Source organism: Protopterus annectens, chromosome 17.part0 (genome assembly GCF_019279795.1).
Source record: "Protopterus annectens isolate FY-2018-M chromosome 17.part0, PAN1.0, whole genome shotgun sequence".
NCBI classification, from domain to species: Eukaryota; Metazoa; Chordata; order Ceratodontiformes; family Protopteridae; genus Protopterus; species Protopterus annectens.
In genome coordinates, this window is record NC_056751.1 from 735372146 (window position 1) to 735399124 (window position 26979).

Here is a 26979-nt window from a genome sequence, read left to right on the forward strand (position 1 = left end):
AAAACATAAAAAATTTGGAAACAAATCAAACAAAAAGCACGAATAATGAGGAGAAACTGCAGGAAAAAAAGCTATGAAATGTAACTGCAGGACTTACAAATTAAAAAGATCTACAAAAATAAAAGGACCCTTAAAGCAATAGAGCTTGACACCAGACACAATAAACTAACAATATAGAATAGAATAGAAATACGAGGTACAGCAGAACAATAAAATACCAGAACTCACAGAAAAATATGACCACACAATGAACAATCACAACAGTAAAAAAATTATTGATGATGATAACACAAAGAAAAATTTAAGAGCAATGCAAGCTAGAGAAAGAGACAATCCTCGGGAAATTAGAATGCTAAATAGTTACCAATCTGCAGATGAAATAAACCACATGAAAAGAATCCAATCACACAAACAAACCAAAAAAATCGCAAGAAAAGAGCAAAAAGAAAGGATCAACAACTTAAAGGCAATCTCCCTCCCCTTGCCCTCTCTCTATCCTCTCAAACCCCAACTCTTTAAAGCCCAAAAAAAATTTCAAACAAAATGAATAACAAATTTCATCAAATTTTCGCAAATTACTCAACTAAAAACAACAGCAAAGCTATAATTAATAAAGCTAATTTGCTTAGCTAAGAGCATTTAATATAACTAAATAAGTGTCCCTTTATAAAAAGCAAAGTATAAAAGAAAAGTTCTATCTAAAATTTAAACTCAAAAGTAAAATCTAAAATTTGTATACTCTACCTATCTCAAAATTTTTAAATTCCAACTACTTGCCTTCAAAAACGAAGCTTGCGGCCTTAAAATTCCTTTTACAGTAAGCGAAATTTCCAGGCCTTAAATGAAACCAGCCAATCAAACATTACCTCACACCCCGCAAGGTTACTTCCTGAAAAAAAGGTTAAAAACGTGAAAATCTGGGAAGTTCCATTGGCTGGCAAAGTTAAGCCATCCTATGCCAGCCTCTCTCAAAGTCCTCTCTAACTAAAAGATCAGTTCCATGCCTGGTCAGTGCCTTACTGCTGGCCTGCCCAGGAAGAGCCCAGGAAGAAGAAGTCTTTTTTTTTTTTTTTTTTTTTTAATCTGTTTTTTCTTCAAGCTAGAAGTGAGGAGAGGAGGAAGGCAATCAGAACGGCTCTAAGTTAGTGATGTTTTATTTTTTTTCCTTTCCTTCCTCAGAGTGCGATGCGGTGGGACAGGGACAGGCTGGATCTCTGTTCCTTCTCTGTCTCTCTGGAGAAAGGAAGACTTAATCAAAAATTGTTTTTATCTCCTACATCCTCTTACTGAAGAAAAATAAAAGTTTTTGAAGCCCTTCCTTAGCTGTGAAGACAATTGAGCCAGGCTTGTTTTTAGCGGCAAACTGACTGTTCTTGTAGTATGTTAAAATGGTGGTTACCATGCACCACAAAGCATCTACACACACACTAAATTGTCTCTTGTTTTGTTGTGTGTATCTTGTCAGAAAGCGCATAACTTCCATATACTCCTGGCTTGGCTGCTTGGGGTCTTGTTTGGTTGCCCGATTGCCCCATTTTGTCACTGAAGTTTTAGATGTTTTAGATGCACACCCATATAATTAATACTGTTTGTATTCCTTTACCCCTCGTCCGGTGTTGCTGTCTATTTGGCAGCTAGAATAGTGTGACCAAATGTTATGATTTAGTTGAATTCTCATTAATGTTGAAAGAGAAATGTAAAAGACAATGATTTGGTGTTCTATGGCTGTTTTAAATTGGCACAAGTGCCTAGAGTGTTCAGAGAGGTGTACCCACGAGACATATTTTCTGCTAGAAATATTCTTATGCAGGGCGGAGGTCATATACATTGTTTTTTTGTGTGAAATTGTACTGCATTGCATGTGTTTTGGAGGAAGGGTTTACAGATGGTCTGCTAGGCTAGCTTAAAGTGTTTTGTGAGCCATTGTACAGCGGTATACTGGAAAGGCTGCTGGATATAGAGTGTGTCAGGCAAATTCTACGTGTGAAGTTGGTACATGACCAGCACAAACTGTGTTTTCTCTCGCACCCAACATCCCCCGATTTACTTTATATAATTACCTCACTTCACTGAATGGGTTGCTAGCAGTGGCTTGTAGCTGATGGAGCTTATGACCCTTGGTGGAGATTATAGTTTCAGGGCAATCAGATATGGGCATGGGTCGAGTTCCACTTGGCTACTAGAATTGGCTATTTGTGGTGCAACTATTCTGTCCTTCATAACAACTTTTATGCTATACCCAGGAACATGTGTATGCTTGAGTGGTCAAGCTTCAAATAGCTTGTAATTTAGATTTAGTTGTATATCATTAGTTATGATTTAAGAAGGGCAGGGGGAGTTTTTTTTTCATTACACCTTTTTATTTGAAAGTGTGCCCTGTGTTGTCTGAATAACTCTCCCTGAATCCAGGTGTGTGAGTAAACGCTTATGGAATTAAGTGAGCTTGTTATTGTTGGGGGCCAGTGGGAATGGTGTTGTACATACTTGCCATACCAAATTTGGATGCGACTGAGTGGAACACGATGGGAACCATTTTCTTCTTCTTTTTGTGCGATCTTTTTGGTGAACTTGAGTGGCGCTGTTCTTGATCCCCCACGTGTGGATAACCCAGTATGGTTAGTACTAGAGATTGAAGCTGGCCAGCGCCTTGCTACGGGATGATCTCTGGTGTTGTATGGCCTGAACCTTAGTTTACTCGAGTTGACACAGTGTGGGAGGTGCTACTCTCGCGCACACCTTTACAACCATTATGTGAGAAGCTATGCAATGTCTGTAAACCCCAATATTATATGTTGTGGCGCCCTTTTTATAACTGGAATATAGAATAATTTGTAATCTGTATAATCAAATTGTATATTTAGAAAGGTTCTTATTACTGCTCTGTGGAGTTAAGTGCTCGTTCCTCACTAAGTAAGTGTTTCTTAAAAAGTTATTTAATATAATAATTGCAAAAACCTCTGTGTTATAGATTTTTGAATTGCAAAAAGTTAAATTATTTGTTTGGCGAAACCTTGTACTCTTTAACAGGACAGCAAAAGAGTTATACTAATTGACGTTATTGGTATATGCACAGTACAGAGCAGTGACTTGATATGTAAGATCCTTGTGTTAAAAAAGAATTGTGTATATTTTATTTTACTCTGTTTGATTTAATGTAAAGCTCATCAAAAGTGACAAGCTAATCTGATACTGGACATATTAACCAATGTGCAAATAGTTTTAAACATTTTAATGCCAAACTCATTATACAGGAATACAAGTTATCACATAACCATTCATATATTTTTATACCTAGTTAGGTATTATATGCCTGATCTACATGTATATTTCTTTCCCATTTCACACAGAAGGAAATCATGGTATTGTTGATTCCGAACAGTCCGAAAAAGTCCACCATAACAATAGGAATAGATTTTAACCCATTAATTATCTCTGATGTATATGAAACAAGGTAATCTAATCATTTATTATAACACCCATCTCACAGCTGAAGGAAAGAGCATACGTCACTGTAAATTCCAGACTGGCTAAGAAGACTATTACCCTCTGTATTCAAGCAACATGGGATGGAACCCCAAAGAATATTACAGAATTATACATAAATATACCGGATGAGTAAATAAGAAGGAAAGTCGCAATTCTATTTTTCACTTCCAAAAATAAGCACCCTTTAAAGTCTAGTAAATGTGCTAGTGTCTGATGGATCTTAGAATAACAGTAGATTATTGTATAATAGTTTGTTTTGTAAATATGATTATATCACCTCTTTCAGATAGCAGTAGCTCGTGGATATGCACGGAGGGGGTCTGAGGGGGATGGGTTGTCAAGTACTAGCTTTATTAACATATGTAACAATCAGTAAATCCCACACAATACAAGTTACAAATACCATATACAATATTCTAAACTGTCTAACCTTCACCCTATCCACTGTGCTAATAATCACCCATATAGGTTAGTGTAGTGCTCTAATGGTATCACTGGAATTCTGGAATGCGAAAGGATTACAGAATAGCAAGAAAAATAATCTAATTTTACATCTAATCTGTAACTCAAGTGCTGAGATATGATTACTCCAAGAGACCCATATGACTAACGTCCAGTGGGAGAGGGATACAAAAAGAAATGGATATAATCAACAACCGCCGCAGGAGCTGACACCGCCTCTAAAGGGATAACAATAATTGTCAAAAAATCTTTTAAAGGTCTCATTATATCAAGTAATTCTGACCCTAATGGTAGGTGGTGCTATATGGTATACTCCCCCCCATTCTTAAGGGAAAACATCTTAATACTAAATGTCTACGGCCCATGCATATTCCAAATTGATTTCATTTACAAAATGTATACAATCTTAGAGAAGTATCCAAACCATCTCTATGTATTTGGAGGAGACTGGAATATGACGATCAGACCTTAACTAGACAGAACAAGTAAAGAAACCCAACAATCCCCTGTCCTAACAAAGACTATAATTGAATTAATGGATGACATCAATATATATGATCCCTTTGAAACTTTTAGGAATAACCCTGAAATCAGTAAATTCACATTCTTACCCCACACAAATCATGGTCTAGAATTGATTTTTTTCCTAATTTCAACTAATTTCTCAAAATATGAAATAGATTATTATAATGACCCCAGAACCATATCTGACCATTCCATAATTAATCTGAAAATTAAAGAAACCAAGTCAAATAAAACCACCCAATATATATCAAATTGGTCCTTAAAACCAAATCTTCTTAATAACAGGGAGCTCTTCCATGAAATCCAAGAACTTCTCAGCCAAACTAAAACAACTTAGAAAATTCAACCATTCCTTATGATATACAATGGGCCGTGACTAAGGTAACATTTAGAGGAATACTAATCCAAAAAGCGTCACTACTCAAAAAACAAGCTAAACCCTAACTTGTCAACCTAGAACTCAAATTAAAAAATATAGAAACAGAACTCCAATCCAAATACACTACAGACTTAGAAAAACAGATGCTTTCTACTCAAAAACAAATTCAAGAAATACAAACGAACCAACTCTCCCTCAATGAACTCAGGCTTATAAACAAATATGCTGAATGGGCTCAAACACCTTCTAAAATCCTGGCCAGAATAATTAACAGTAAACCTTCCCCCTCTAGAATAAAACAAATCAAATACAACAATAAGACATTCTTCTCAGATAAGGAAATCATCCAAGTTTTTGAGATAATCTACCAAGGAATCTATGGCCCTCAAAAAACTTACCAAGGAGTCAAGCCCTGATAATTGCCTTAACGAACTGAAATTCCCACTAGCAAATGAAGCTCAGATAAATCTACTTAAGGCACCAATAACCGCAGATGAAATACTTCTAGCCATCAACAAATCAAAATTGGGAAAAGCCCCAGGCCCCGACGGATACTCAGTTGAATTCTATAAATCCTTTAAGAAACAACTAGCTCCGCTCTTACTTAAGGTATATAATTATATAATAAAATTTGGAATACCCGACCTATACAAATTTGAAGACAATTCTCATCTAACCTAACACAAATTACCACAATCCTAACAACTACCGTCCAATCGCCCTAATTAACTTGGATATAAAAATTCTATCTACAGTTCTGGCACAGGCTAAACAAAGTACTCCCTCACATACTATCAAATGATCAGCTAGGATTCATGAGGAATAGACAAGCCTGGGACAATACATTAACAGTAGAAGCAATAATAAACATGACAGCAAAGGATAATTCTCCTAAATATAACCTCTCAGTCGATGCACATAAGGCCTTCGACAGAGTCAACCTAAATTTTCTTTATAAGGTTTTAAAGCATTTTGCCCTCCCTGAAGAATTTATAAATATGGTTAGGGTGCTTTATGACAAAGCCACCGCCACATTATGCATAAAGAAAATGAATTTGAATCCCATTCCAATAGTCAATGGAACAAGGTAAGGTTGTCCATTCTCGCCATATCTGTTTAACCTCTACTTAGAGGCCCTCCTTTTAAAATTAAGCCAGAAAACATTCAACCACCCCATCTACATTTCCAAAATCCAAGTTAAATATACTGCGTTTGCAGACGATCTAAATATCTATTTTGAATTTCCTTCTACAGATAAAGAAAAGATATTAAATTCTATTGACAAGTTCTCTGCAGTCTCAAACTTTGCCATAAACCCAAGTAAATCAAAAATATTCCCACTAAACCCTAAGAGTCACAAAGAATTCTTCTTCCCAGAAACAAATATTAAGGTAGATTATTCACTCAGATACCTAGGCATCTCATATACTCACCCTCATAAAGATATAATAAAGAAAAACCTAAATAAAGTTTGGTCAAAGGCTATTGAAGATATGGACAGATGGAAAAATGTAAACCTTTCCTTACTATCAAGGGCAGCGATTATAAAAATAAATATTTTCCCTAAAATACTCTACCATTTTAATGCCACTAATCAAACCATTCCAAACACTTTCTTCTCTAAATTGTCAACAACACTAGGTAAATTCATATGGCACCCTAAGAATACTAGGATTGGCTATTCAAAATTAACTCTACCCAAAGAGAAGGGCGGTCTGAATCTTCCTGACTTTCAGACTTACTATCTTATTATCAGAGCCAGTCATATTATAAGATTAGCTACATATGAAACTTCGGATACATCATGGCACCCTTTTTGGATGAAAATTTACTACCAAAATCTTAAAGCCTCTAATATAAACACAAAGGTGTTAACCTTCCTTAATGGCAAAACTTTGAAACACCTAAAAATCCATCCAACCTTAATAAATAATACGGCATATTTTCAAAAACTCATAACCTTCTTAAATCTAAAGAATGTATTAACAATGGCTCAACCAATACACTTAAACCCTAATATTAGACTTAACAATAATATGATAAACCTAGACAATTATCCAATAATAAAGGAATGTACAGTCTGGGACTTCTACCAAATTAAAGACCTACCTCTGACATCTGCCATCAACTCCCTAGCAGCAAATAAAAAATATTGCATAATTATCAAACAAATGTTATACCTTGTAACTCTGATAACAACAAAAACAATACAGACCCAAATGAACTCCAAATATTTCATAACATCACATCTCTCCTCACATTGAAAACTAAAGTGGTATCCAATACCTATAAACTAATTACTCAAATTAAACACCAGGATGCTATCCTATATTCCAAATACTGATTGAGTCATAACAATAAATTAACCATTGAGAAAAAACTAGCGGCAATTGACATAACAACAAAACTAACTCCATTTAAAAAATTAATCTACACGCAACTTATGATCAGTAATGATGCCTATCACACACCACTCTTTCTGAGCAAAATAAATCCCAACATATCTCCCCTTTGCCCCACATGTACAAGTTCAGTAGCAGACACTCTACACATTTTTTGGTCCTGTAAAACATCTACAAACTATGGTGCTCTTTAAGGGCAAAATTGGAGAAATCAGGTTATATGAAATCCACTCTTTCATGGGAAATGGCAATTTTAAACATTTTTCCAAACTCATACACATTCAAGACCAAACACATTGTGGTCACACTAAGTGCCATACTGAATTCATATATAGCATTAAACTGGCTAGATAGATCCAAAGTGTCTTGGATAGAATTTAGATCCTTGGCTATCAAATATGTCATAGCAAACAAAATAAAAACAGCCGTAAGGAACTGTTATACTTGCAGAACTACTGGAAAAGACTTCTAGAGGTCCTCAGTTAGATTCTCAGTATGTTAGTTAGAAAAGTACTATTTTTATTCACTAAATCCTATAAATAATAACTTCTTTCTTTATGAAGTCAGTATACAACCTAAATAAAATCCTTGCTACAAGATGATCACAACATATACATGGATTATCAAAATGCTTTTCACCATATTGGTATCTTTATAATAGTATGACATGGAAAAACACCAATTTTTGGACTTCCTACAATTTTCCTACATAAGTGACAAGCCAGTGTACATAATTGTAAATAGCTGCTTGTAAGGTACAAACCATAGATGCATAACAATTTTTTACTGACTTAACAACATTGTTCATTATTATAATGTCAATTATAGTAACCACTTTATCTGTTTTTTGACAAACTATATTTTTAGTTTGTAAGGCTTGCTCAAACTTTTACTTAAAACAGAGTCAGATTGCATGCATGCCTTGTTACTTTAAAGCATTGCACTCTTGGAATTTTTTTTTTTATGAAATTACTCATTACTTCATCTTCTAACTTATGATGTAATATTTCATTGTGGACAATGTCATTTCGTGAAAATACTAATAACAATCATATTTGAAAAAAAAAAAGAAAATGCAAAAGTCTTTCTTGACTCCTTCACACAGGATTGAATTCCTGGGATATCAACTGGACAACTCGGTTCAAAGAGCTTTTCATCCACAGGAAAACTAGAACCATATCTAGAGCTATTTCTAAGGTTTTCCACTCAGGCATCAGACACTGTGATGGAATATTTCGGGATCTTGGGTCTCATGGCATCTATGAATCTCATGACACCCCTGGCATGACTCTACATGAGAAACATGCAGTGGTATCTGAAATCTCTTTGGTTTCAGCACCAACACTTTTTATCTTTTCAAATCCCAGTACTGGGGATTGTTAGAAGATAAATCATTTGGTGGAGATAACAGATACCCTTAAATCCAGGTCTCCCCTTCTCCCCGCCTGCTACAAGGCAGTCAGTCACCGCAGACACATTGGACTTTGCTTGGGGAGCAGTTTCTGAAGGGATAAAAGTTCAAGAGTAATGGGACACAAAAGACAGATGCAGGCACATAAATATTAAGGAGATACTTGCCCTGATCAAGGCACTCAATTCTGTGAACCATCTTTGGTCCCTGGGGCATCTTCTAGTGGTTACAGACAATATCACAGTCATGTGGTACATCAACAAGCAAAGAGGAAGCACATTGTACCCCCTTTGCAGACTAGTCAGTTTAGCTTGGGATGTAGCTTCACAGCATAGTCACACTCTCCAGGCATCCTACATTCCACTGGAGCAAAACTGTGTGGCAAACAAGCTGAGCAGGGCAAAGGCAGACCTTCATTAATGGAAACTATATGAGGGGGGTCTTCCCAGATTTGATCCATCTGTGGGGAGATCCTCAAGTAGACCTCTTTGCCTCCTATCCGAATAATCAGCTGGCAAAATTGTATTCCAGGACTCCATGCAATAAGGCCTGCAAGACAGATGCATTTTCTTTTTCTTGGACACAAATGTTCCTGTGTGCTTTTCTATCCTTTCCACTAATATCCAGGGTAATCCCCCAGGATCATTGTCTTGACTCAGGCAACCATAGTTCTCCCTTCTTTTAGAAGTGGCCAGGGGCAATTACCACAAGCTTCCACACAGACTGGATCTACTCTCACAAGAACAGAGGTATTTCATACACCCAAAGATCAATCAACTTCAATTGACTGTCTGGATGATAGGGTCTTAATTCTGTTATGTACTTGTTTACTGAGGATGTTCAGCAGGTACTAATGGAGGCAAGAAAGCCTGCTGCTAGAAAATCATGTATTAGCAAATGGAAAATGTTTTCTAGTTGGTACCAGCAACATAACCAGTACCTGATTCAGGGCTAGTTCTCTGATTTCACAATATTTGTGTGAGTTAGCATCCTATGGCCTCTTTAGTCCTCTATCACTGTTCATTTATCAGCCATTTCAGCATGTCTACTCATGGCTCCTTATCTTTCAATGCAGTTTCACATCAAAATGTTTTTAAAAGGGGTTTTGCATAAGAGCGGTGCAGTTGTTAACGTTGTCACCTCACAGCAAGAGATTCTCTAGTTTGATTCTTGGCTGGGGTGTCTTCTGTGTGAAGTCTGCATGTCCTTCCTGTGTTTGTGTGGGTTTCCTCTGGGTACTCTGGTTTTCTCCCACATTCCAAAGACATGCATCTGGAGTGCTCTCCCTGGGCCTCTGCTGAAAATAGCCTCTGTCCTAGTTGGACTTTCCCGGTCAACAAATGTTAAATAAATAAGAGGCCTCAAAAAAAAGTGGCGGCCCCTCCTTGGGATCTCAACTTTGTGTTACAGAAGCTAACACTTGTTCCATTTGGATCAGCTAAACTGGCTGACTTGAGGTTCTTAACATGGAAAACAGTGTTACTTATTGCTCTGATCTCTGCAAGAAGAGTGTCTGAGTTACAAGCTTGTATGGTGAGTCAACCTTACCTCATTTAGCATAGCAACAGGGTTTCTTTGAGAAGTATTCCTTTTTTATGCCTAAAATGGGAGAAAAGATACTCCATACATTGGACATCCACAGGCAACGCAGGTGCTATCTTGACAAAACTATATTTTTCAGATCTTCAATTGTTCATTTCTTGTGAAAATAATAATAAGAAACATCCTGTGTCAAACCAGACTATTTCCAAATAGTTACCTAAAGTTATTACCTTTTGGTATACTCGCCATAACAAAACTATTCCAGGCAGGTCAAGGCACACTCTACCAGGAGCTTGGCTTCATCTATGGCTTTTTGGAAAATGTTGGATTCTGTAAGTATTCTAGAAGTAGCAACTTGGCCCTCTTTACATACTTTTAATAAGCACTATACGCTTGATTCCTTCCTTAGGTCTAAATCAGGCTTTGCTAGGACCATTTTCCAGAGGCTTCTGGATTCTTCTTCTTTCTCCTCCCAAATGTAGTTAGTTAGGGTAATCTACCCATATAGCTAAGACTACTGCAGCAGTGATCACTATGATGAATGTAGTACAGTTCTGTAAGTAAAGTTACCATAACAGTAGATGTTCGAATGATCACTTCTGCAGTAGCTGCCCCCTCCCTCCATCCCCCTTGTTTTGGTGCGCTTTTTATTCCAGGGTGTGGATATTTCCTTTTTGTTGTTCCTAGTTTTCTCCTTTCAGGGCGCAGCCTCCCTATCTCTGTTGGCTGGATAGTTATGAAGGGCTTCACACTCTAACTTGACTTATAGTCAGCTCAGTCCGAGATGTCTGTCAATTTGGTCGCCTGAAGCTTTGGAAGTTGGCCGGCTATGATAGCCTTAGCAGGAAATAACTCATATAGCTAAGGCTACTGCAGCAGTTATCACTCGAACATCTACTGTTATGGTAAGATTACTTACAGCAGTTATCACTCAAACATCTACCATTATGCTAAGATAACTTACAGCAGTTATCACTCGAACATCTACCATTATGGTAAGATTACTTACAGCAGTTATCACTCAAACATCTACCGTTATGGTAAGATTACTTACAGCAGTTATCACTCGAACATCTACCATTATGCTAAGATAACTTACAGCAGTTATCACTCGAACATCTACCATTATGGTAAGATTACTTACAGCAGTTATCACTCGAACATCTACCGTTATGGTAGGATTACTTACAGTAGTTATCACTCGAATATCTACCGTTATGGTAAGATTACTTACAGCAGTTATCACTTGAACATCTACCATTATGGTAAGATTACTTACAGCAGTTATCACTCAAACATCTACCGTTATGGTAGGATTACTTACAGTAGTTATCACTCGAATATCTACCGTTATGGTAAGATTACTTACAGCAGTTATCACTCGAACATCTACCATTATGGTAAGATTACTTACAGCAGTTATCACTCGAACATCTGCTGTTATGGTAAGATTACTTACACGACTGTACTTTCTTCTATCTTGACTACCTATCCTGGTGGTCAAGTTAGAGGTCTCACTTTCCAACTACCTGTTCTGAGAAGGACTGTTATCCCTTCCTAATCAACATGTCAGCAGCTGTTATCTCTCTACCCACTTTTTATTTTAACTCTACTGAATAGCATTCTCTACAGATGATATATCAGTGACTCGATTCCTCCATATTCATCATACCCAGTGTGCCTGTGGATGATGTCTCCCTTCTAGCATATCCACTAAATCATAAAATGGTGTGTCATCTGCCAGTCATTATAATGTGTGGTCTGTCTGCATGCCTACTGCATTCTGCTTATGCCTCCAGTACCAGTCTATGACACACACTACCTCACTCCATGCACACCACCATTTCCCCTCCTTTTGGTCCTTGCCATCACAAGCTGATAGTCAGCAAGTTTTTGCAATTTCTATGCGTCATGTTTTTAAGTGGTGGCTACTTTAATTCTAGAATTATCACATAATCAAGATGTGTTAGTATGTGAACAGCGTGTACTGATGTGGGTTTAAATTAAGCTACTTTGTATCCAGAATTATGCATTCTTAAGGGCCGTATTTTAAGGATATTTAGCCATCTGCAGAGGAAGCTACCAAATTTAGATACCAGGTGGAGAATCAGGAAGAGTAAAGGCTATAAACTGCTGGTTTCAGAATTGACTGCAAAACCTGACAATTTTGCTGTGCTAATGTTCACTCCTGCTTGGTTTAGTGTTCAACTCTTTACTACAAAACAAGATATTCTCTTTGCTAAACCTTGGAAAATGTATTTACAGTAATACTGAATTTAATTTTGAAAACAAGATTTGAATCTGGAAGACATTTTTCACTTGCCCATAGGATTAGACAATGCACAGTTTTCAATAACTATTTTTATCATTTCAGGACAAGACATAATAGTATTCCTAACCTTACTGCTGGGCTTATGTCTGGGGTTTAAAATTGCCACTGTGTTCATCATTTGCACGGTCATTTACAAGACACAGAAAATGCAGGAGTAATACAAAACACAGCAAATTAAGGTAAGTTATATGGCACTTCTTAAGCTAAGATATTCAAGTACTGTGCACATAATTTATCATGCAAGCCCAATTTTATATAAAGTATAAGAAAAAACAATGAAGGTGCCACCTCTTGCTCTCAAATATTTAGATAACTGAAACACTCTTAGCATAAACAGCAGTTTAGATGGAAGCTTGGTAACTCTTACAAGAACTGTTGAGCTGTTATAAACAGCAGTTTAAACTGAAGCTTGCTAAAACTGTTGAGCTATTAACAGCAGCTGAAACACTCGATACAAACAGCAGTGAGTGGAAGTTTGCCGGCTCTTACAAGAATTGTTGGGCTGGTAAGAAACAGCTGAAGCACTCTTAATATAAACAGCAGTTTAAGTTGAAGCTTGCCAGCTCTTATAGGAACTGTTGAGCTGTTAAAGACAGCTGAAGCACTCTTGATAAACAGCAGTTTAAGTTGAAGCTTGCCAACTATTACAAGAACTGTTGAGCTGTAAAAACAGCTAAAGCACTTTTGATACAAACAGTGATCTAAGTAGGAGCTTCCCAGTTCTAATTAGACTGTTAAAAACTCTTTATTATATAAAACAAATAGTAAAACAAACAGTAATATACAGGATAAGCACTTTCAGTTATGCTTAACCTTCTTCAGATTCTGTTAGAAATAAGAAAAACTTCCTTTTTATATACAAAAGAGTTGCCACTCCCATTCTGAAGACATCATTCCTTAAAGTGAAAGCTTAACTTATATTCACTTTTTATTTCTCAGGCCTCACTCTTTTAATATAGGTTTTAGGGGTATTCATAGCCGGCCTTAGGCATAGGCCAGCTAGGCAGCTGCCTAGGGCGCTCTAGCAGGGGCGCTTTTCCAGTATTCATTTGGTGTAGGTAGACCAGGATGGGGGCACCAGGTGGTGTGAGGGGGGCGCCATGAAGCCCTTTTGCCTAGGGCACTAGTTGACCTAAGGCCGCTCCTGGGGGTATTACCCCATTCAGTCCTGGGGGATGATCTGCTCTCAGATCCATAATCCACCTTGCTTCTTCAGCTTCCGTTTTATTCATTATGTCACCACCTTGTATACTTTCTTTTATGTTTGATATGTGGCGTAATCATATGCTACTCTACTGTGTGAGATGCTAATGAATAAAGAAAAACCCAGCTTTGCATTTAAGAACAAAAAGAATCTAAAGAGACTTTTATGCCAAAAAGATGGAATAGCGATGAGAAATTATATCACTCAGGCTACTCCTACAAGGTCTAACAGAGGTACACGAAATGTGGTTTCTGTAAAGCATGTGCTTGGATTAACACACATGATACATTTATACATCCTGTAACAAATAAGATATATACTTTCCAAGGGCTAGTGAATTGCAACAGCAGGAACCTAGTATATATTGCAACCTGTAGTATCTGCACAGCTTATTATATAGCAAAGCGAACAGAAAATTCAAGGAACGTATTCTTCGACACATGTGATATAAGAAACAAGGTAGAAACTAATTCTCGCTACCAACATATCTCTAGATTTGAGAACCACTCTTTTAGATTTATAGCTTTATCAAACATAAAAGAAAGTATCCGAGGTGGTGACATAACGAATAAAACGGAAGCTGAAGAAGCAAGGTGGATTATGGATCTGAGAGCAGATCATCCCCCAGGACTGACTGGGGTAATACCCCTAAAACCTATATTAAAAGAGTGAGGCCTGAGAAATAAAAAGTGAATATAAGTTAAGCTTTCACTTTAAGGAATGATGTCTTCAGAATGGGAGTGGCAACTCTTTTGTATATAAAAAGGAAGTTTTTCTTATTTCTGACAGAATCTGAAGAAGGTTAAGCATAACTGAAAGCGCTTATCCTGCATATTACTGTTTGTTTTACTATTTGTTTTACATAATAAAGAGTTTTTAACAGTCTAATTAGAACTGGGAAGCTCCTAATTAGATCGCTGTTTGTATCAAAAGTGCTTTAGCTGTTTTTACAGCTCAACAGTTCTTGTAAGAGCTGGTAAGCTTCAACTTAAACTGCTGTTTATCAAGAGTGCTTCAACTGTCTTTAACAGCTCAACAGTTCTTGTAAGAGCTAGCCAGCTTCAGCTTAACTGCTGTTTGAATCAAGTGTTTCAGCTGCTAACAGCTAAACAGTTTTAGCAAGCTTCAATTTAAACTGCTGTTTGTAACAGCTCAACAGTTCTTGTAAGAGCTACCAAGCTTCCACCTAAACTACAGTTTGTACTGAGTGTTTCAGTTATCTAAATATTTGAGAGCAAGAGGTGGCAAGTTCATTCTTTTTTCTTATACATTTTATATGTGTTTGAACAGCCTTTAGTGGTGTGATTTGCCCTTTGTGCTTAGTATTTTATATAAAGTATACTGAAATTGTATGAAGCAGGAAAAACTTGGTGATGCTTATGTCAGTGAAATATTAGTATATCAAGACAGTCTTGGAAATGAATAAAATCTGAAGTACTCTAGCCAAATAATGTTCATTCAGACTCTATGGGTTGCAGTGGAAAGTTTCACACTAGCCTCCCTTCCTTCATGGTGCTCTTTCTGTTGGCTTGGGTCATAAAGCCACATCAGCAGTTGTTGTTGTGTCTTTCGGCTTATCCCGGTTAGGGGTCACCACAGCGGAACTCCGGTCCGCTAATGTTTGGTAGTGGATTTTTACGTGCCAAGTTACCAGCCCTGACGCACAACAAAGCCGTATCAGCAGTATTTCCTTAAAATCAAAATAGCGGGCATCATACCGCTCAACCTCTAAGACCAAGAAATTTGGACAATATCATATATAATGGGGGTACAAAGGCCCAAAAACAGGGGCAATTTTTAAACATTGCTCTTACAAACTTAGAACGTAGGCCCCAAAATAGGGACAATTTTTAAACATTGCTCTTACAAACTTAGAACATAGGCCCCAAAATAGGGACAATTTTAAACATTGCTCTTACAAACTTAGAATGTTGATAGAACAACAGATTTTGCATTAACATGAATTTCCTGAAGGGTATGAAGCCTGTAACTCATTATTTTCTGACTTCAATCCTCAATGATTTGCTAGTGATTTGCCAGAAAACCAAAAGTTTATGAGGGATAGACCAAAATATGAGTCAAAAATCTGGACAGTTGAGAGGTATGTTGGACATTAGTTTGGACATTACATGCATTCTACTCATAAAGATTTACTGAAGTAGTTATACTTGTGAGCAGTTTAAAGGCATTTAGTTTTCTGTTTTTATCAATAATGTATTTAAGACAATTGCATATTTAGTATTATTGCATTATGGCATACCACGGGGAAATATTAGATTAAACACTTCACATTTCTGAGAACTTTATTTTTTGTCTAGACTGAAGGTTTTGGGAAACATACGTTCATCATCTCTTTGACTTTTCATATATATAGCCAAAAACAATCACTTTGTTTTCAGTAAACACATGCATTATCTACCAAAACTTGTGTTTTGCTTTACCAAAATCAAGATTATCAGCCATTAATCTTTGAGTCAGTCACCAGAGCTGTGGATGAAGGCAAGGTGGTTCAAAAAAACCATAGTCAAAAACCTTTCCAAAGCAAACTTCAAACTGCTTGCGTCAGAAGTGGAAAGCTTCACTATTCCCTTGCAGAAGGATAATGATATCCAAGATGCGGAATCCTACACCAAGGCACTTTATATACATCTTCAGGATTGCATGGACCGTGCTATCCCAAATAAAACCAAGACTCCTTCCTCAAGCAAGAAGAAACCAGTCTGGTGGACCCCGGCCATAAGCAAACTTTACAATAAAAGGAGGAGACTTATACAAAAAAAGGCCAAATCTCAAGTAGAAAAATCATCCCTGATCAGCATTAGTAAGAAATTGAGGGCCCTCGTCAAGTCAACTAAAGCTAATTTTGAAAAGAAAGTTGCCAAGGATAACCATAAGGCCTTCTATGGCTACGTCAAAAACCTAAATAGCAACACTCAGGTCTGTTCTGAGCTAGTACAAAATGGAACAAAATACACTGACCCTTCTGACATTGCCAACATCTTGGCTGACAGGTTCAGTGCAAACCCCCCCCCCCCTCACCACCCAAAGGGCCTATTACCATTCCAGGGGATTGTGTAAGTCCAATTATTACTGATACGTTGGTTAACAAGGCTCTATCTAAAGCTAAAAACACTGCCACCATGGGATCAGATGGTGTCCCAGGCTGTGTCATACGCGAGCTCCAAAAGGAATTAACCCCACATCTTAATACCCTGTTCAGTCTCAACCTCTCCACAGGATATGTGCCCATAGAATGGCGCACGGCAACGGTGGTCCCGCTACACAAGGGTGGGGCCACAACTGACCCTGGGAACTACCGACCAATAAGCCTGACCAGTCTGATCTGTAAGGCTATGGAGTGAATCATTATGGAACTCATAAATGGAGAGATTGGGAACCTCCAGTCACTGAACCCCACACAGTTCGGCTTCGTCAAGGGCAGATCATGCCTTCTGAACCTGGTGGATTTCTTTGAGACAGTTACTCAGGCTATAGATAAGGGAAAGAAGGTACACACGGCTTACCTTGACCTTGCTAAAGCATTTGACACCATTCCCCATTTAGGTATTATTGATAAGCTCACCAGCCTGGGCATAAACCCTTAAGTCACAAGATAGATCGCAAACTGGCTCTCAGACAGATCCCATAAAGTAAGAGTAGCGGGATCTATGTCCGAATCCAGACCAGTAATGAGTGGTGTGCCTCAGGGCTCTGTCCTGGGGCCCCTCCTGTTTGGCATATACTTCTCAGAAGTACAGGCACGCATGGAAGGGCTGTGGCTGACTAAGTTTGCGGACGACTGCAAACTGGGTGCTATAATAGTCTCCGGCTGACATGGAGATCCTCCAGAAGGGCCTAAATGAGACTGATGCATGGTGTCAAAGCCATGGTCTCAAGCTAAATGCAAAAAAAATGAGCAGTAATCTCCTTTGGAAAAAACAGAGTACCCGCAAACTACAGCATAGGAGGTAATCCCCTGAAATCTGAAGAAGAAATAAGGGATCTAGGGACCCAAGTAGATAGTCAGCTTTCCTTTGATAACCATGTTGCCAAGGTGGTTAGAAAATCCTTCTATGTGACCCATCTGATCAAAAAAGGGTTTGCATCAAGATCTAAGGATGTAGTGGTGCCCCTCTACTCTTCCCTCATCAGACCCATTATTGAGTACAATGCACCAATTGGAATGTTCCTGGCTAGGCATCTCCAGCAGCTGGAGAGACCACAGAGGTACCTAACCAAGAGGATTACTGGCCTCAAACAGTTGCCCTATGCAGCACGATTGAAAAAGCTAAGACTGTTCTCTGTTGCATACCGCTTTCTCAGAGGTGATCTCTGTCTAACGTACAGAGCCATGTCCAACCCAGAATTGTTGAACATGCTCCATCTTAGCAAAACCAAATCTACTCGAGCTACATGCTCTAGGGATATAAACGTCAACACAACAATGAATAGAACATGCTGGCGGGATAGATTCCCTTCGCAGAGACTTCCCTTACTATGGAACAGGGTCCCAATCTACATAAGGCAGAGCCCCTCACTATCACTCTTCAAGAGGAACCTTTATGAGTGGATGGGTAACAGAAAGTTCACACCAGGGATCACACCAACAGCACTACTAGATAGGGGCCAAGGGTACTAGCTGCTAGTACAAGGGTCTAGGGAACTACTAAAGGGGCGGTGAATACTGGACAATGTGACTGGGCTAATATATGCCTTCGGGCAGATAGCCCAGTACCAACCTATGAACCTATGAACCTATACAGCCTACCTTGATCTGGCCAAGGCCTTTAATACCATTCCCCACTCAGGAATCTTAGAAAAAATCACTAAGCTAAGCATCGACCCCTATATCAGTAGGTGGGTTGCAAACTGGCTCACAGAACCCACAGTGTGAAAGTAGCTGACTCTAAGCCAGACTGCTGACCAGTTACGAGTGGAGTCCCACAGGTTTAGTCCTGGGTCCTTTCCTGTTTGGTATCTACTTCTCTGAAGTCCAGGCCAACATGAATGGACTCTGGCTGACAAAGTTTGCAGATGATTGCAAATTGGGAGCTATTATTAACTCCCCAAGTGATGTTGACATCCTTCAGAAAGGCCTCACTGAGACCAACAACTGGTGTCAGATCCATAGCCTTAAACTGAATGCCAAAAAATTTTGTAATCCCCTTTGGTAGTCCAATGAACACAGAAGGCGTTATAAGAGATCTGGGAACACAGGTTGACAGCAACCTCTCTTTTGACCATCACATTGCCACTGTGGTCAGAAAGTCCATTACTAAGGGTTTTGCATCCAGGAAGAAAGAGGTCATTGTCTCCCTCTACTCTTCCCTCATTAGGCCAGTCATCGAGTACAATGCCCCATTTGGCATGTACCTCACTAGACACCTGCAACAACTGGAAAGGCCACAAAAGTACCTCACAAAGAGGATTCTAGGCCTTAAATATGTGTCCTATATAGACAGATTAAAAAAACTCCAACTATTACTTGTCTCATATCGCCTTCTTAGAGGCGATCTCTGCTTGACTTACAAAGCCATATTTGACCCAGCTCTGTTAGAAATGCTACATCTAAAGAAATCCCAATCCCTACGCACCACACAGTCCAGAGACCTCAACCTCAATACCACAATCGACAGAGTGTGTTGGAGGGACATGTTCATAACCCAGAGACTGTCTATGCTAAGGAATAGACTTCCCATACATGTCAAGCAGAGCAACTCACTGGCCCTCTTCAAGAGAAATCTTGATGAGTTTATGGGAACTAGAAAATTCACCGTGGGGATCACTACAGTGGGTCTACTCGACAGAGGCACTGGGAACTAAGGTCGGGTGGCACGATGCCATTGGCCTAGTACACACCCATGAACCTATGAGCCTATTAACCTTCAAAATGTTATTTTCGTCTGTTTCTTTTTTCTTGGCAATCCTTTTCATGTTCAGTGGGAGTTCTTTGCTCACAACACCTTTCTCTTACTTCTTTACAAACGCCACCCTCAAAATATCTATCCAAACTCCTCATATCACAGAATTCTTTATTCGTACTATTATTTACAAGGAACATGTTCTGAAGGTGCCATTAAAGACTAAAACTGCTTTCTTCATGGGGCCTGACAACATGCCAGGATATTTAATAAACCTCTCCTCAATTTGTTTAACCTAAGATTAGCCACAGGATTTGCTATTGAATTATAACACACTGCCACTGTGGCCGTTGTGATGCCCCTCTACAAGAATGACCCCACCATGGATCCTGGTAATCATAGACCCTTCAGCCTTATAAACCTGATCTGCAAAGTTATGGAGCATATCATAACTGACCTCATCAACTATGATATCAAACATCTCATTAGGCTGGACCTCCTACAGTCATCAAAGGGAGATCCTGCCTTTTCAATCCTTTTCAGCGTGTATTTATCTGATCTCCAAACTGAGAATCAGGATCTCTGGATAAATAAGTTTACAGGTGACTGCACAAAGTTGGTGTTATTTTCAAGACCCCCTGTAAGACCTTTACCCTTAAGAAAGAACTTACCATCATTAATATCTGCTGTAAATTAAAAAAAAAGCTTAGTATAATTGCGTTTTGCAAACAGTCCTTAAGCTCTACCTTCAACATATAGACACTATTAAACAAAAACTGTAGTCAGGGACCCAGGAATTTGGGATGACAGTTCCCTTTACTTCAATCATCACATGACAGCTGTAGTCAGAAAATCCTTCTATACAGCATGACTAATATCCAAGCCAACGATATATGACCCAGATCTAAATATGTCATCATTTCCTTATATTCGTCACTGATTAGACCAAATACAGAATACAGTGCCCCCTCAGGATGCAACTGCTACAACATATCAAACAACTAGAGAAGCTCCCAAGAGAGGCTAGAAGCTCTACCCCTTTACCCAGTATCTTATAGGCTCTTGAGGGGCAATCTGTGCCTTGCCTATCATGCCATTACTGGCCCTGTCATCCTTGACTTTCTATGTATCCAAAAGTCTAACAGCTTAGCAAACACCAGAACCAGGGGCCTAAATCTTCACCAGCAGAGAACTAGATTGTGATGCAGAGAGAGATTCATTGTGTAGCCCCTCCCCCATCTCTGGAATAAGCTATCCCTGCAGGTTAAGTAGTGTGAGAAGGTTACCACCAGTCCCTTTTTGCGAGGGACAGTCCCTCTTTAGGCAATTGTGTCCTGTGAAAAAAAATAAAAAATGGCAAATGTCCTGAGATTTTAGGGGTTGGGAGGGTGGCCTAAGGGGTTGGGAGGGTGGCCTAATGGTTAAGGTGTTTGCCTTACAAACACAAGGTGCAGGGTTTGAGTCTCACAAGAGATAACTGGCTAGGCTTAAAATGGCTCACAAGGGCAGTTAGCTTAGTACTAACCTATGAACCTATAAGTTTTCTTTAATAGTTTCATAAAGCAGTTATTTTGTATCTGAAATACCTAAATGCTATATGAAATAGCATAAGCAAGTCAGTACTAGAAGAATAAACTTTCATTCTGGCAAAAAGTGAAGCTCTGTCCTTTGCACTGGCCATGGATATGTTTTGTCATGCAAAATCTCAAATTTCTACAAAAAAAGTCCCACTTTGGGCATTTGAAAAGGTGGCAACCATACAGTGTGATCCATAATCATGCTTCAGACAGAACCTGGATGACTAGATGGATACCCTCAAAATTACCCTGGGACTAAATGGCCTAACATTCCTTGAGAAAGGGGATATAGCTTGAAGGTGGTTATTAGCAAGATGTATATGGTTGTGAGACTAAATTGCCTTGAAACATCTATGTATAAGGGACAAAGGTGGCATTTTTAACCTGCCTAGGCCATATCCTGTAGGTGTATTTTTCACTTCAGATCACTTGCTAACCATGTTTGACTAAGCAGTTACATAAATTAACTTCTAAGTCCAGGACTATATTAATAACTTGAGGACTTCAGTAAGTGCACTCATTTACTTACATTACAGAGCATTATATAGCATTATATAGCATGATATAGCATTATATAGCATTATATGGCATTATATTGCATTATATAGTATTATATAGCATTATATAGCATTATATAGCTTAATATAGTATAATATAGCATTATATACCATTATATAGCTCTGATAGCAGAGAAAGACTATTAGCATTGCCTGTTAGGTAGCTAGTATCTTTCAATAGATCACCATATCCCTTTTCTTAGACCACCAACCAGACTTTCTTGAAGGTCTCAAGAGTCTTAGAATCAGTTTACTGGAGCTGCTCAGAGTTTCTCGACTTTAGCCAGAGATCTAGAGTGTATCTGAACAGAAATCCAAGGCATCCACTAAATACATCTGAAAAATAAGTATATTTTATATCTGCATTGTACTGTGAGAAAGTACAGTTGTGTACACAACCATAAATGTAGATGTTCGAGTGTATTCACTGTTCCAGTCATTACATTTGGGTAATCCTGCTGGCAGGATTGCCCTCAGTTGGCCTGAATTCCAAAGTCTTGGGTCCTGCATCGGTTGCTGTCACTCCTTCCCTCGCAGGAAAAAGGTGCAGCCAACGCCATTTTTCGTCAGTTTTTCTTGCCCCAGATGTCAGGTGCCCCCTAAAGGGTAGCCAAAATTATATGTATATAAAGGCACATGCACATGCACCAATATAAACTTTACCTTCATCTACAAGCAAATGCACCACATAGGTTGTATAAATTGGAGAAGGAAAGATAAGTTCCAGTAGAAAAAATGGGGATGGTGGGTGGGTAACATGGACTGCAACAGTGAATACACTCGAACATCTACATTTATGGTAAGTGTACACAACTGTACTATGTTCTTTGTGTTTCACTGTTGCAGTCATTACACTTGGGTAGAGTCCCAAAGCTATGGTTGGGAGGCTGGAGCAAAACAGCATCAGGAGCGGCTATGAGGCCCTGCAGAACTGCAGTGGCAAAGCCTGCCCTGGATTTAGAGAAGAGTGGCAGGTGATAGTGCTTAGTAAAGGTGTGCACTGAACTCCAAGTAGCAGCGTCTAAAATGTCTTTGGTTGGTACTCCCCTGAGAAAGGCTGTTGTAGTGGTTGCAGCTCTGGTAGAGTGTGGCCTAATGCCCTTAAGTACTGGCTTGTCATGGCATAAGTAGCAGAAACGAATACAGTGGCCTATCCACTTTGAAATAGTCTGCTTTGAGATAGCCTTTCCTTGTGATCCTGCAGCATATGCCACTAGTAATTGCTTTGTCTTCCTGAAAACTTTGGTTCTGTCCAAGTAGAATCTAAGTTGTCTGTGTACATCCAAAGAATGGATAATTCTCTCCCCCTTGTTCTGTGGATTTGGATAAGAAGTTGGCAGATGAATAGTTTGGTTAAGAGCCACACTGGACACCACCTTACGCATAAATGTTGGGTTTATCCTAAGAGAGACCTTGTCTGGATGAAAAATGATAAAAGGTTCCACAGCCATTAGTGCCTGTAGCGCTGAAACTTGTCTTGCAGAAGTTATTGCTAGGAGCAGAGCTGTTTTCCAAGATAAAAACTTTATATCAGCAGTAGCAGCTGGCTCAAAAGGAGGCAGGGTGAGTTTTTCCAAGACATAGTTGAGGTCCCATGCAGGTGTTGGTGATCTCCTTGGAGGCCTTAAATTTTTAGCTCCTCTAAGATACAGCTTTAGTAAAGGATGAGAAAAGATTGGTGGCTCTGTATTGGAATGAGCCGAAATGGCAGAGGCATGAATTTTAATTGATGAAAAAAATAGGCCTTTGTCCAGCATCTCAGTTAAGTATTGCAAAATCTGAGGAATGTTTGGAATCAGGAACCCTGTAATATCAGTCAGGGGTCAGACTAGACTCTGAAAACACATCATCTACAATGTCTAACACAGTTGGAACAGCCAGAGGCCTGTGTTGAGGTAGTAAAAGGAAGTCCCTGAGCCTCTTTTTAGATTCTGAAAAGTCTTAGCATTCCCAGTGGAAATGCTCCCTCATGGTATGCAAGGTTTCCCCAAAAAAATAGTCCTCAGGAGGAGAAGCTGAAGGAATAGATTCTTCAGCATCAGAATCCTCATAGGGGGGAAGTGAATATTCCTGATCAGAGGAGGAATCAGAAGAAATAGAAACCTGATCTAAAGATTCATAGATTCAAAGTCTGTCTCTTGCCTAGGCCTCTTATCAGGAGGGGGATGGGAACCCCTGATCAAGGTAATCAAGTCTTCGGCCATTTTGAGCATCTGTTTTTTGGGCATGAATGCTTGTCCATATGGCTGTTGAGTTTGTTTCTTTGTCTTTAAAGGTGCTTTAGTCTTTGCCTTTGAAGCTGAAGTCGGTTTAATGTATAATTGTTTAGGTCTGAATACACCCTCAGAAACCGGTGCCTACTCAGCAGCTCCGGACCCATCTGAGGGAATAATGTCCGAGGCTCCAATACCTTGAGTTTCCAGTGGCCTAGCTGATTCCATGTGGGAGTCGGTAGCAGGCTGCGACTCTAAAGTAGTGGGCATCAGGGGCTGCGAAAGCGCCTCACTGAGAACCGGCGACTGGCTTAGGAGAAGCTTCGTCATCGGTTTTGGGCCTCGGTTGCATGTCTTTTTCTTTTTCTTTGCATTTTTTTGTGAAGTCCAGTAGTCAAATGGCTATCTGACAACATTTTATAATTAAATCTGCGCCCAAAATAGCTTAATGCAAAATCATACCAATGCTTAATAGTGCGTTGGTTAGATCTTGCACAAAACCGACAACCAAATTTCTGATGTAAAAAAAATCCACTCAAGATTTATGCTGTTTAATGCTAGAAGTCTAAACAGGAAACTGCATTGTCTGGAAGTACTCCTCACCTTGGAAGATGCTGATGTTTGTGCAGTCACTATGACATGGTTCAAGACCACAGAAAGTACCACAGCCATGCAAGGCTACAATGCCTTCCACATATTCAGACCTCAAAATGAGGATGAAAGAACCAAAGGTGGAGGTGTATCCATCTTCATTAAGTACAAATACACCTCAGGACCGGTTAAACAGTATGACTTCCTAGAGCTACTCCAAGTCCAGCTAACTATAAGCAAAACCCCCTTCCACACCACTGTTAGCCATAGTTCCTCCACCAGGAACCAAGAGAAACACTGTCTATCTGGACTTGCTACAGTCACTTGCTATACAGCCAAACACCCTGGTCATGGGTGATTTCTACTATCCTTCCATAGATTTGGAGACATATACAAGCACAAACATGCTCCCCCTGAGATTCCTGGATTTTATCAATACAAATGCTCTGGAACAAATAGTCAGTACCCACACATGCAGCTCAAACGTCCTAGACGTAGTACTCGCCAACATGGGGTGATTGCACTACCCCCAGTGTGTTGCCTTCATTGGTAAGGTCTAATTATAAATCAGTTTAATCTTAAGTAACAATTGGACCTGACATCCCCCCCCCCCCTTTGCAGGAGCTAAAATAATGAAACATTTCTCCAAAGCAAACTACAGCCTACTAAATGATGGTATAAATAGCTTTGAACTCCCTGCTAACATAGCCAGCAAAGACTCATATGCAGAGGTGTACACAAATGCTGTGTATAAACACTTGTACAACTGTATAAACTCGGCTGTACCTGAACGGATCAAAATCAGGTCCCCATGAAAAAAACAAGCCACCCTGGTAGACCTCAAGTATAAATAGGTTATATAACAAGAGGAAGAAGCCAATGTCTAAGAATAAGAGGCAACTGACTCAGTAGAGGAAGAACACCCTCCTCAGCTTGAACAAACAAATCAGGTACCTTGTAAAGTCCTCTAAAGCTAATTATGAAGCTAAATTAGCCTCCCTAGCTAAGGATACCCATAAGGCATTATTTAGCTACATGCAAAATCTAAAAGGGAAGGCCCAGCTTTGTGCTGAACTAGTAGTGGATGGTACAACTCATACTGACCCTTAAGAAATTGTCAACTTCCTAGCTGACAGATATGGGGCAAACTTCACCCCCATTTCCCCACCAGTCATACCCCAAAGCATACTGGCCACCAGTCCTCTACCTAGCATCTCCAAAGAGCAAGTCATAACTGTACTGTCCAAGGCCAAAAACACATTCTCTATAGGACCAGATAACATCCCAGGCTGCTTACTAAACAGCATAAAACAGAACCTTGTGGAACCACTTGGCACTCTCTTTAACCACAGCCTAAGCACTGACTTTGTTCCAGCAGAGTGGAAAACAGCAACAGTAATTCCCTTGCACAAAGGGAGTCCATAAACTGACCCTGGAAACTATAGACCCATAAGCCTAACCAGCTTTATCTGCAAGGCCATCGAAAGAATCATCATGGACCTTATTAAAAAAGACATATGTGACCTTAAAACTTTCGACCCAAATGAATTTGGCTTTGTTAAATGTAGCTCATGTTTATTAAACCTGTTGGACTTCTAGAATGTCATCAAAGCCCTGGATGAAGGCAAAACAATACATACTGCCTATCTCGACTTAGCCAAGGCTTCTAACACAATTTCCTACTCAGGTATCATTGAGAAACTCTCCCAGCTAGGGATTAACTCATGCATTACTAGATGGGTAGCCAGCTGGCTTACTGACAGAATGCATATAGTCAAAGTTGGGGATTCCACCTCTATCAGTAGACCAGTTACCAGTGGTGAACTACATGGATCTGTGCTGGGCCCAGTACTGTTTGGAATCTATTTCTCGGAAGTCCAGGCAAAACTAGATAACCTATGGCTTTCCAGTTTCGCTAACAATTGCAAATTGGGTGCAATCATTGAATCCCTTAATGATGTTAGCATATTACAAAGGGGACTAACACAAATGCAAAACAGTGCATCATTATCTCTCTTTTATAATTTCTCCAAGTCTTTTGGGTTTCTAATACCATGACAGGAATGGACCCAATCCTAAGTCAAAGTATGATTCAAGTTCATTAAATTAGTATTGTTTCAGTCTTTGATGTCAGCCAGAAGTGCTCTTCGTAGCACTCGCAATGTGCCCGGTAATGACTCCTTCTGCATTCATATGGAGTTACGTGTATTGGTAATATATCTAAGTACGACTGCAAAATCTTTTTTATAACAAGTAATCTCCGTTGTATCCCCAAAGTCTCAAAACAACCCACTAAAGTGTAGTGGGTCCAAAAACAAAACAGTGTAAGAAACTTCTGTGTGTGGAAGATTTTCAGTCCATATATTTCTAGTTAATTACTGTATATTAATCAGATCAGACAATAGTAGTAGAAGTAGCGAATGTAAACTCGTCTTAA

At 39.1% G+C, this 26979-nt stretch overlaps 1 protein-coding gene across 1 annotated transcript in view; it reads left to right on the forward strand.

Moving 5' to 3' along the window:
• LOC122791750 (SLAM family member 5-like) overlaps positions 1 to 26979 on the forward strand; it is a 128681-nt gene that overhangs the window by 92703 nt on the left and 8999 nt on the right. The window contains exon 4 of the mRNA XM_044059664.1: positions 12582 to 12718. Within this exon, the coding sequence (XP_043915599.1) occupies positions 12582 to 12697 (116 nt within the window). The 3' untranslated portion in view covers positions 12698 to 12718. The remainder of the gene's footprint in view (positions 1 to 12581; positions 12719 to 26979) is intronic.